Here is a 12,894-nt window from a genome sequence, read left to right as displayed (position 1 = left end):
TCTTCGAAGGAAATATGCCCAACTCCCCCAACTGAGTCCGATCCTCATAAGGCTTGGTTTCCAGACCCTTGGTCATCTTGGTCTAACTCCTCTGTGCACATTCCAGCTTGTCCATATTGTTCTTAAACAGTGGTGCCCTGAACTGGACACAGGACTCCAGGTAGAATTGTAGGGTGGTACTATGACAGCTAGGCATTCATGCCAGGCCAATATGCACATTCCCTTGCGCTTCAGAGAGAGCTTTCAATTCCTATGTGTGAGAAGTGTACCCTTTTCATTATGTCTAAGTGCAATTGTGCAGGAATGTCTGCAAGTACAAGATCTTTGCCTGGGTGATACTGGATGTGCACATCTTAATTTTGTCCCTGCATTAACATGTGCCAAAGCCTTTTTGGGGTGCTCAACAATGGCTTCTGTACAGTGGTTTCTAGTGGCTTATGGTCCAATTGGACGTGCACTGTCAGGCCAAACGTAAGTTGACGGAAGCATTCCATTCTGAACACTACAGCCAACAGTTCTTTTTCAATCTGTGCATATCCCATTTCAGTTTCTGATATTGCTCTACTGGCCAGTGCAACTGGCTGCAGTTTCCGTAGCAGGGCAGCTCCTAGCCCTGTCTCAGGTGCACTACACTGAAACCCAGCCAGATGGGTGAGGTATTATTATTATTATTATTATTATTATTATTATTATTATTATACTAACTGCTAACCTGAATGGTAATACTTTAGTTCAGGACTCCTGGCTATTGTGTCTGTAATCTTCTCAAATGTACTTCCTATAGAGCTAGTATCCAGAAATAACAATACCCCACTGGTTCTCTCTATTCCACCAGGTTTCTGTTGCACCAACTTTATCAATGCTGTTCTCTTAAGACCAAACACACCCCAAACACACTCTGTTTGGAGGTGCATATCGCATTTTACCAAATCACATCTTACCTCCACATTCTTCTATAATTTCTGCTATTGTGCTTGCTTCATCACCAGCCATTATTAGAATGTTTTTCAGCCCATCCAGAACCACCTGAACCACTTGAGAATCTTTGACTGACAACAAATTACAGAATGGTGGGATCACATTCTGTTGCACAAGGTATTCAACCTAAACAGAAGAGATGCTTATGATTAATTTCTTCCTTATAAATGGTTCCAAGTTTACTAATTTGACTACTTAAGACACATACCTGATCTTTTCTACCACTTATTGTTAAGTTGCTGATTGCCCAAGCAGCTTCCTTTTGTGTGCCAAAGTCTCCCTAAAGGATAGAAAAGGTGATTTAAATTAGCAAAGTAATATATGTAGACATACAATCTTGCAACAAAAATACGAGAAACAGCCAGATTCAGCATTTGGCTGACCTTAGCCAGCTGGTGAATGATCATAGGGATAAGTCCAGCATCTATTACAGCTTGAACTTGTTGCTGATTTCCTGCAGTGATATTGGAAAGGAACCAAACTGCTTCCTGAAATAAAACAAAACAAAACCCTGCATGTGAAGTTGTCTTAGACAGAGACATTTACCAATGCCTGCTAACTTGACATTTTTAACTGGAGATACAAGGGATTGAACATAGAATCTTCAACATAAAAAAACCATGATTTATCAACATGCTTTTAAACTTTTAATTTCAGCCTGTTTCCAGATAGAAACATTGCATGGTGACAAAATGATATTTCAAGCAACTGATACTTCTCTTCTGGAAATTTGTTAATAAAAGCTGGGTGGATGGTGCATTTATGGATGTTCATGAGTTGTGGGTATGGAATAGGATGGGATACGTTGTGCATATTGTATAATCTGTTGTAAATTTAAGACAGAATTTGGGTGGGGTGGGGGAGGTGTAGTTAGTGAGGTAACTGTGGTAGACTGTGAGTCAGGATGTGTTTTGGCAAGAGGGAAGGTGTTGCCTTTCAAAAGGTGGAGTGACTGTATAAGTGGTCCTCCAAAGGTGGAGGAAGCTTACAGATGGGTCCTGTTTCAAAGCATTGAAGAAGCACTGACCAACCAGTCTGAGTGTTCACTTCTACACTTCATGAGAGGAGCGTGGAAGAAGTACGTGAAGACATGTTCCCAAAGCAGGGAATGAGTGAACCTGTAACAGCTTCTTGGAAAGCAAGCTTCAGGATGTGAAATGGATTGAAATATTTGAGTGTATATTAACCACACATAAAAACCCAAATGACTTGGTATCAGACATTTGTTTTCCCAGACTGCCTCAAGTAACAAATAAAAGTTAATGAGTCTGCATTGAGAGAAATGAAAGTAATGAGAAGTAAAAAAGAGAAAAAAGGAACAGAGGACTCTGTGAAATCAACTAAAACAGAGCCATATCCTCTGGCCTCTGAAGCAGCAGCATCCATTTTTAACATAGAAAGGAAAGTTATCAGAGTACCATGAGCTTTCCTTAAAGGGATATCTGGAATTCTTTACCACTGAGAAGCTTAATCCCAGTTCTTAAGAAAGATTTCAAGGTTTACACTGCTCCAGTGCTGGTGTACAAAATGGGATCTGCACAGTCAATTCCTTCCAGAAGTTAGTTGCTATGGCAGAAACAAACAATGATACTTCATGGGAGCACTCAACTACGTACTAATTAAAAGTGCATTAATGGAATATAAAGTAGAATGAGGGAAACATTTTCTTTGGCATTTTTTAGATCCCTTATTTCTTTATTGATGGCATTTCTATACCGCCCTTCACAATGTATTTTCAAGGAGCACTGGGGCAGAGTAAACATTTAAATTCTTCTTCGGAAAAGGGGTAATTTTTCCTGTTCAGTGCAAAAGCTGAGACTGCTTGTTCTGTTAAGCTAAAGAACAGATCATAGAAAAAATTAAATGAGTACTCACCTTGTTTATTTTCTCTTTTGGATGTGTCAGAAGATTTGGGAAATGGGAGAGGACATCACAGTTCAGAACAACTTGTGTCTGTTCATCAGTACCAGTTACTATGTTGCCAACTGCTCTTAGTGCTGCCGTCTACATTTGAAGAAAAAATATTAGTAAAATCTTTGATGGCCTTACGAGGTCCAGGCTTCATTCCCTAGGTTAGCTCATATGGGTTAAAATTTGAATTCACCCAAAGTGTAAGATTTTTAAAAGTGTATTTGTTTTAAATGAAAAACAAATAGGGGGTACATTCTGATTGCCACTAATGATAGTGTGGCACAGCCAAGAGGACTTCCAACAGGCAGGCAGAACCGTCCCCCGTCAATCACCTGACATCAAATGACCCCTTTTTGCCTGCACTGGTCTTGCAGAGTATTTTGCAAGCGGCTCAGCATGAGGTCTTGCAAAGCCCTATGCACAGTCCATTGAAACATAGAGCTCTGCAACCTGCAAACCCACTTTCAGAAAAGCCAGGGCTTCACCTGCCCCACACTGGGCATTATCTATGGTGCCAGGTGTATGGCAGGTGGTTGTGGCTTGGGTCAAATGGGGAAGCATGGCAGGCCTAACTAGGGCTGCAGGATGGAGGACAACCTCACTCAGAACAGGCATATTACCCAACTCCAGTACCCAGGAACCACCCGACTCATGGGACTCTGTCCTGCCAGGATTCAGTTTCAGTTTGCTGTCCCTCATCCTTTTCTATGTAAATCCTTCATTTCACACCTCAAAACAGCTGTGCCATGAGGATACCTTGTCTGGATTGATCATCTCCTTCCTCTGTCTGAGACATACATTATAAACATTCAGCTTTGAAGCAACAGAATAAGTTCATTACAACAGCTAAGCTTTAATAAAGCCTAGTGGAGTGAAACATGGGTTACATTTAAAAAGAAATATAAATTGTCCTATTTTTAATGAAACTTTAAGAGACCATATGAATAATTAAAAAGCATTGTCTAAGTGTCTTTAAATAAATGGATTTAACATTTGAATTATTGACTTTAGTTTTTATGTACAACAGCAAAGCTGATCAGGTTTGGACAATGCAGAGGAGATAATTTCAGTTATAATAAAATTCATCCAAAAAATGATTACCTGAACTTTTACCTCCTGGTGGCTCAGAAGGGGAACTAGGAAAGGTACCACACCAGAATCTATCACCATCTGAATTTGCTCATTACCACCATCTGTCAGGTAGGACAAAGCCCAAACAGTGTCCACAAGGATCTGCAGAGAAGGGAAGTTTCCTTTGTCAATGTAAGATTGCAATAGACACCCAGATGGGATTGATCCCCCCACACAACATGTCTGAAATGAATGACATGCTGTGAAAGAGAATTCTGTATGTTCAAATTGTTTTCTTGTGTTTTCTCCACACTGTTTATAATTTATTCTGAAAACAAGGTACCGTGGTACCTCGGTTTTTTAACATCTCTGTTGACAAATGTTTCGGTTTTCAAACGCTGTAAACCCGGAAGTAAATGCATCCATTTTTGAATGCCCCTCAGAAGTCGAATGGCTTCTGCTAGGCGTATAAGTTATTTTCCCTCAATTTTCTCTATTAAATTTGCAGACCGCCCTTTGCGTCTCGGTTTTCAAACATTTTGGAACTTGAACAGTCTTCCAGAACAGATTATGTTTGAATACCGAGGTACCACTGTAGATGGTGCTGTCGGCACAAAGATTAGCAATGGTATCAGCATGATCTTAGGAATTGATTTTTTCTTAGGTCTTCTTTTAGCACCAAAATGAAACAGTGCCAACAGCCCTAAGGGCAAGTTAGCTGCCCCCCAAAGTGACCAGAAGATGTATTTCTAACGTAAAAACTGTGGATTAAACAGACATTCAGATAAAACCAGTGCAGAACAATGTTGCAATAGGATGCAGGAATCTAACCAGCACCGTAGAAATTGCATGAGATTGTGCACTAACCACTTTTGAACTCATGGTATATCAACAAAAGCATCTCATTGGGGGGGGGGGGGTGGCTAGCCTCTTATTGACTGTGTGTACCCACACTCTTATCTCCTTATACAGTCATACCTCGGGTTGAAGTACCTTTGGGTTGAGCGTTTTCAGGTTATGCTCCGTAGCGACCTGGAAGTAACGGAACGTGTTACTTCCGGGTTTCGCCGCTTGTGCATGCGCAGACGCTTAAAATTACATCACTCACATGCGCAGAAGCAGCGAATCGCGAGCCACGCACAGGCAGATGCGGGTTGCGTTCGCTTCAGGATGCGAACGGGGCTCTGGAACCGATCCCATTCGCATCCAGAGGTACCACTGTATTTGTCTAAGTGCCATCTTCTGTTTATATATTTACACACACACACGTTATATATATTATTGTAAACAAGACTGTAAGCCACCCCGAGCATTTGTCAGTAATGTGGGGCATAAATGTGGAAAATAACATCTGAACAATTTAATAAAAAGTATTAAGAATTAAATTTGGTATGTTAAATTTGGTACTGGTAACAGCAGTTTTGGGTGCCATATAATGATTGAGGAGAAATAAGAGTCTCAGGAAGGAAGTTTGACCCCTCTAATTACAAGGAACATTGAATATATACAGGTACATTCCCACTCACATCAGTTTTAAGAAGCCTGAAATTTAAACTATATGGCAATCTTGGAGCTTTCTCCAATTGTGAACAATGTCTCTCTAAGTTCAGACTGTTTTTATGAACTACAGATCAATGAAAAGAGATGAAACCAGGTTGAACATATATATTTTTTTATTTTAAGATTCTCAGGCAAGTCGTCTGTCTTACAAGAACTAAGTTTCCAGATAAACTGGGAACAACACCAACCTTGTGGTTTATAATGTCAGTTTGTGATATACGTAAGACAAAAATCTTTTTAGTACTGATTTTTTTAAAAAAAAAAAGAACTAGCAAAATATGCATTGTGATTAAACCAAGCGTAAACTGTACTTGTTCTGTTAACAACAAACATTTAACAGCACAATTCTTTATCTGTCTATTTGAATGACAGGCCCAGGGTGCTAGAGAGCAATTTCTCTCCTCTAAGTGGTTATAAAATGGCAGCCAAATTAAATAGTAAAAAAAAGTTTAAGGTTAACTCACAGCTTACATGCACATAACTTGCACCATTTCAACTTTACGTGGTTCATAGCCAGCTAGTTGAAATCACACAATTTAAACACATGGAAGACTTTTAAAGCTCTTTTTGTGCAGAGTTTACCCAGTGCAGAAAGCTTTCAACCACTCTGCCTTGCTTATCAGACTCTGGAAGGCTCTCACGAGGCTTCAGAGAGCTCCGTGCATATGCAAGTGACTAAATGGAAGTGACCAAAAAGATTCCCCACCCCTGAGTCACCTTGCAGGTAATGCTTCTGGTTGGTTTACTCATGTGCAAAATGTCGTTTTGAAAACCTGTAGCCAGATAATGAAACTTTGTAAAATTATATTTCAAGTGATATAGAGCATGTTAACTATATATGGAAATGAAGGCTGGGGCTGTAAGTTGACATTTTCATGAAATTACCCTCCCATCATCCCTGGTCATGGTAGTCTAAGACATCTAGAGCACACCAAGTTGGGGAAAGACTCTCTAGGCAAAGAAGCTACTGTATGGCACAATGCAAACAAAATTTAAGTAAGAAACCTCTCAAATACTAAAAGGAAACCTTAGATTGGAGAAGAAGGTATTTCAGCATTTACTTACATTTATGTCTGTATGGTATATGAGAACACACAAGGCTGGCAAGATCTGGTAAAGATAAGTTTATTATAATGGGTCATTAATACTAAGGAAAGCCAAAACACACTGTGGATAAAACCTCAAGCAAATCTGTGGTTACAATCCTATGCACATTTTTCTGGGAGTAAGCCCCACTGAGCACTGCGGGACTTACATCTGAATAAACATGCACAGGATTACACTGTCAATTACTTACTGCAGTAACAAGTGTTTCTTAATCAGCTGATGCCCTACATTTTACAGTTTTAATACCTGGCTTCAATCATGTAAAAATAAGTCTATAGCAATTTCATTTTACAAGGAAGTTATGAGAAAGAAAGAGTGCAAACTCACATATATAATATTGAAAATTTACATTTATCAACCAGTTTGCCAATGGCTAACACATTTCTGGCCCACAGTCAGTGCTTCTCCTCTACGCATAAACTTTTATGGTTTTTATATATGTTGTTTTTCAGTTAACTACATATTGTGAACTTTTCTGAGAGCAGTAGTGAAATTTAGGGCTGGAGATAAAAATGTGGTTGCCCCAGTGGAAGCCAGCACAAGCCCCCTTGGGATAATGTGGCTTTCCCCCGTTTCTTCCCCCTTCACCCCCCTAACTGGATCTGGGGAGGCAGGAGAACCCTCAGAATAGCAGGCAGGAAGGAGGTGGTTTGCTCTTAGCAAGCAGAAATGCTTGTGCTATGAGACACTTGCTTTACTGCGGCATGCAATATGAATTCCACTCTTAGTCGAGTCACAGAATTGTTGAGTTGGAAGGTACACCAAGGTCATCTAGTCCAACCCCCTGCGATACAGGACTAAAGCTACAATCCTAAACCCACTTACCTGAGAGTATGCCTCACTGAATTAAATAGGACTTGCTTCTGAGTAGACATGGTTAAGACTGCACCATAAATCTGTTTTGTTCCCTATTTGAGCCCAGAGGTACAAAGCTAACATTCTGGCATCTCACATTATTCCTGAATGTAGATGTTACCACTAAGCCACAGAATCCACTACATGGGAAAGCAGAGGTAGTGTTAAATCACTCCCTCTATCATATTATAGATGCCATCAGTCTTTTAACAGTTTGTTTGGGTGTTTTTTTAATTAAAAAGCAGCTGCACAGGACTGTGAATTTATTTGGAACAGTTGTGACAATATTTGATCCTTTCCTGTAGGCAGGCAGGCTGATCTATCTAACTCAAATAAGAACTGCCACCTTATTTTCCCACTCGCACATGAAGAGACATAGGTTCCCTGTATCTTTTTCCTGTGAGGAGGAGAGCAGCTTGGGGAATAGTGAATTTTATCACAAGAATAACCCACAGGGAAGGCACTACACCTGCATCCCAGCATTTCTGGGAGGAATGAAGGCGACTTCTCTCACACTCACCGCTCCATGAAACGGCTTCATTTTAAAGATTGTTGACTTTGCCCATAATCCTACATATTCTTACATAAGATACACATCCCACTGACTAAAGGATTCTCATGTAAGTTATCGCTGCTTGTGCTTTAGGCTGTAACCATCTTTTATTTAAATAAGTGGTTCCCTGCAAGGTCTCTTGTCTCTTTGAAGACTACATGCCTCGTTAGTCTGTACTGTTTAGCTGCTGAAGTTAGATTCTGACTTCAAATCAAGAAGGAAGGTAAATGCCTCAGATACCGCCATAATTAATAACTAGTAAGTGGAATGAGATACAAATAAATATGCATTAAGAAAGTGCACACAGTACATATGCCATCATGGGAAAACTGACTTGCAGTGAAGCTGAGGTGGAACAATACTTAGTTGTAATTTTTTATTTACCTCCTGCACTGTCTCCATAGGTGGTGGGGGATCCTTATTCCTGCAGAGATTTACAATGACCCATGTGACGTTCCGGAGGAAAGTGATGGGAATGGAGGGGTTGATGAAGGATAGAAGCGGTTTGACAACTCCCAGTGATATGACATAATCTCTACACTGAGGACCATCACCTACAAAAGTGAAAATTTCACAAAAAATTACATTCATGATGGAGAAACCTTGAAATGTATGCAGTGACTTATGTTGGGGTCTTGATGCGCTATGTTTCCCCCACTGGTAACATACGAACACTACAAAAGTTACGGTTCAAGAAGAACAAAATTTGTTGTAGAATAACTTCATCTAAGTTTTCCAAACTGATTTCTTATTTAAATCATCTGAACTATTCAGAGAACTTAAGAGGAAACATAGTTTTATGGGGTAATGTCAATGTATGATTTTAAAGCCTTCAATGCCTGTGATTTCTTTTCTAGAAATATAGTTAACACTTACCAATAATATTTCCAAGGGCCCAAACAGCTTGTTCACAAACATTTTGATGCGGTGAATGCAGCAGTCTTAAGAAGAGAGGTACTGCATCTATAACAGCAGAAAACTGGATTCATTGATATGATAAAATGCAGCTCTTTTAATAGATAAATTTCACATAACTGAGTTATACTGTTAATATTTCAGGAAATTATTCTATGTTTGTTCAAAATTAAATTGGAAGTGCACCTTTGCATAATTAATTTTTTCAGACAGAAAGAAGATATTGATATTGACATTCACATTCTAAATAAAAAATTGAAGTAACGTGGAGGCTTTATTTAGCATCAAGAAAGTTAAAATTGTCTTCTCACATTACAAAGATCTGTGTATATTTTGTCAAAGGGCCTATCCACCCCCTTCAAATTATTATGTCCCCCTTCAAAAGCCAACTGTGGAAGAACAATTTTAAGTATTGGAAACATGTGGGCTTCAACTAGTAGAAACTTCTTTCAGACTCAGTGCCTCCCTTCTCCATCTCCCACATTGCAAGGGATGTCTGAGGTACAGCATGGTCTGTAAAAGCTGGTTTCACCTACTCGCTTGCTTGACCTTACATCAGAGATTTAACTAGCCATCCCTAAGACTATTGCCATGGGCAAAACGAGGCCTGCTACTCTCAGCAATGCTTCATGTATTCCAGAATGGAAAAGCTAGAGTGGAGAGCAATCACAGGATACAAAAAATGAAAATAAAACAACTTAAAGCAGCACAACAGAAGCACAAAGAAGCAAGATAAAAAACAACCAGGACTGTATAAGTCTTGGAAAATCAAAAGGTCTTCTTCTGGAAATGAACAATAAAGTTGGCATCAGGTGGCATTAGGTTGATACCACCTAATCTCAAAAGGCAGGAGAAATGTCTACTAGATGATCTCAATGCACAGCCAGGTGGCTTTCTTTAAGGTCTCCAGGGTAATATTTGAATTTTTGTTCAGAAACAAACTGACAGCCAGTGCAGTTGTTTAAGAATTGTTGCGATACATACCCATTTGTAGAGTCTAACAGCTCTATTCTGGACTAACAAAAGTTTTACAAGGAAGAACTGTTCAAAGACAATCCCATGTGCAACACATGCCAGTAGTCCAATTTAGAACATGGGTGACTGTGGCAGAATGACCTCTGCCTGGAGGGGATGTATCAGCCTCAGCAGTAAAGGGTCCTTTGTGCTTCAGATGCCACCCGGGGCTCTTTTGAGATAGCTGTATCTGTCAGCAACCCCAGACTGCAAAACGACCCTATGTGGAGGTTAGGCTTGCTAAGCCTTGGGGTCCCTTCCAACTCTACAATTCTATGATTCTATGAAGATGAAGTTATATGTGTATCTTCAATTGCAAAATGCACCCACTCCCAAAGTTAAACACTTAGAGCACTTACTAGACTGTACAACAGCTTGAGTCTGTGCAGAAGTGCCTGAAGCTATGTTAGTCAGGGCCCATGCAGCCTCAAACTGTAAGGAAGGACTGTTAAAAAACAAAAAACAAAAACACCAGAATAGCAGTAATATTTGCAACTCACAAAAAATACCAGCAGAAAAGTACATGCCAAATTTCTATTGAAATAGTAATTCAATATACTGTAATCAGATGCCATTATGTATTTCTACCTCTTATGCCTGCTACAACTTCCTTGAAATAAAGGTAGAAAATGCAATCCAACATTGAACTATTGTTTCTGAGTTCTTCTATCAAGATTTTTTGCATAACATCAACACATACAGAACTTGTGACACTAATTTTCTTTGATAGTTACCTCACCAGAATACCCTAGTACAGAATAAACTGGCACAATACATTCACATCAGACTTCCAAAGCTAAGTATTCAGTCACAATAATACAAAAGAACAACCCCTGAATAAGGATAGAAGAGTGGTGCTCTACAAAAACAAGAAGGAAAAGTGTGAAGGAAAAAGCCAAAGCTCAAGAGACTTTAAAGGTGGGGGGGGGGGGGGCTTGATTTTTCTGCCCCAAAGACTGGGCTAATATGAGGAACCCTTCCCCAGGTTAGAATCTGAAAACAGTCCTCATGTGCCTCCTGGACAGTGGGGAAGGGGAAGAATGCACACAGAGGAGGGTTCTTAAGTACTGGGCAGGTCAAAATATATGGATTGTGGGCTGTGTCTGGCCTGGAGGATCACAACTTGTACACAGTCTTCTAGAATGACTATGTCAGACCTGCAAGGCACTTTGTAGAACTTGCTCCTAACCAGACTGTTGACATAAGCTTCAGTAGAGTTTGAAGCATATCAAAAGTAAATACCCAGTTACAATGTTCAAAACTGCAAGCTAGCTGCAACCCTCAGCTGATAACCATTCAAATTATGTCTGAGGAAGTACTGAGAAAAAGGAATCATTACTTACTTATCATCCCTTTCTAGACATTTAACCAATATTGGTAAAATTCCAGATTTTATTAGGTCATCAATAGGAGGATTTCTGTCACTTGATAATAGCTTTCTGTAAAATTAAAGTGAAGGTGGTGAATAAAAAAAAAGATGGGAAAGACAGCATTCATTGTACTTTAGTCCTCAAAGAACAAATAGATGCCTACCTTGCGGCTTGGACAGCACTTAGTTGGATAATAGGGTTGTCACTTGTAGCATTCTGCAACACCACATAGATTTCAGTAAGTTCAGGAGTCAAGCATTAACAAATCCAACTGAAGGAAATAATATATTGTTTAGCAACTTACCTGTAATATAGCTTCTAGTGTTACATTTTGCTTTAAACAAAAGACAAATTTTCATTTTAGTTACAATTCTTATTATAGATCAACTGTTCTCTGCAAAATATATCAGTGTCATCCTCTAAGACCAAGCACTCCAGTTCACTATCTTGGCTCAGCGGCTTCCAGCAATAGTGTCTAAACACTCGGATACCGTCTGTCTCTCTTCAAGTGTCTTCGGCACTTGCATTTTAACTTGCAGTGTTTTGGTCTCTCGCAATTACTACCCTGGGCCCCTGTACTCCCATTTAAATTTTCATCAGTTATGTCATCGGAGGGAGGATAGTTTCAAACCAGAGTCGCCTCAGAGAGTCTGCTTTCCCCCCTCAATCAGTTTAAAAGCTGCTCTGTGACCGTTTTGGTTTTAATTGCCAACAGTCTGGTTCTATTCCAGTTTGGGTGGAAACCATCCCTTTTGTACAGGCCTGGCTTGCCCCAGAATGTTCCCCAGAGCCTAACAAATCCAAACTTCTCCTCCTGGCACCATTGTCTCTTCCATGCACTGAAACCACAAAGATGCGCCTGTCTCGGCTGGCCCCGTGCATGGAACTGGTAGCGTTTCAGAGAAAGAACCTTGGAGGTATCCTACCTACCACCCTAAATTTGGCTTCCAGGACCACGCGACTATATTTCCCCGTTGTTTAGTGCAACATGCACTACGACCACTGACTCCTTCCCAGCGCTATGCACCAGGCTATCTAGGTGGAGGGAAAGCAGTCTGCTATTCATGTTCCTAAGGACCATACTGCCCATTAGCACAATCCCTGCACCTACCAGAGAAGTATGCTCAGCATGAGAAAATAGATGTTCTTCCCCAAGGAAAGAGTTATCCTTCGAAGGGAATGCCTTTCTCTTCCTCAAGGTAACACTCTCCTTCCCCAAGACCCTCATTCTCAACAGCATGGCAGCTGTCATCATGGGAGCGGAGCAGAGCTACAGTGTCCCTGAAGACCTCGCCCACCCCTCTCTCTGCCTCTCTTGCCTTTTCCAGGCTCACCAGGAGCTCGCTGCAACTTTAGACACGCCCACAACATTTGCCCAACAAGGAGATCGTCATGCAAACCCCATGTATCCAACAGGTGCAAGGGAAGCTTTTATTGCTCCAAGAGGATTTTGGAAACTGGCTGGTTTTTTTGAAAGGGCTGGTGCTGTGCTGTTTTAATTCTAATTATTTGTATGGTTTTAATAATTTTATATATGTACGTAGTTTTAATTCTCTCAGT

General features: G+C 40.2%; 1 protein-coding gene across 1 annotated transcript in view; it reads right to left on the bottom strand.

Moving 5' to 3' along the window:
- KPNA3 (karyopherin subunit alpha 3) overlaps positions 1-12,894 on the bottom strand; it is a 33,945-nt gene that overhangs the window by 7,508 nt on the left and 13,543 nt on the right. The window contains exons 4-15 of the mRNA XM_083435597.1: positions 11,639-11,668; positions 11,498-11,550; positions 11,308-11,403; positions 10,324-10,409; positions 8,912-8,998; positions 8,420-8,589; positions 6,586-6,630; positions 3,991-4,122; positions 2,854-2,982; positions 1,362-1,466; positions 1,187-1,258; positions 942-1,104 (exon numbers count right to left, since the gene is read on the bottom strand). Of these exons, the coding sequence (XP_083291723.1) occupies positions 942-1,104; positions 1,187-1,258; positions 1,362-1,466; positions 2,854-2,982; positions 3,991-4,122; positions 6,586-6,630; positions 8,420-8,589; positions 8,912-8,998; positions 10,324-10,409; positions 11,308-11,403; positions 11,498-11,550; positions 11,639-11,668 (1,168 nt within the window). The remainder of the gene's footprint in view (positions 1-941; positions 1,105-1,186; positions 1,259-1,361; positions 1,467-2,853; positions 2,983-3,990; positions 4,123-6,585; positions 6,631-8,419; positions 8,590-8,911; positions 8,999-10,323; positions 10,410-11,307; positions 11,404-11,497; positions 11,551-11,638; positions 11,669-12,894) is intronic.

This window comes from Podarcis tiliguerta (assembly GCF_965153285.1).
Source record: "Podarcis tiliguerta genome assembly, chromosome: 3".
Lineage (NCBI taxonomy): Eukaryota > Metazoa > Chordata > Lepidosauria > Squamata > Lacertidae > Podarcis > Podarcis tiliguerta.
Note: the sequence above shows the minus strand (reverse complement) of the source record. Positions and strands in the feature narration are given on the sequence as shown.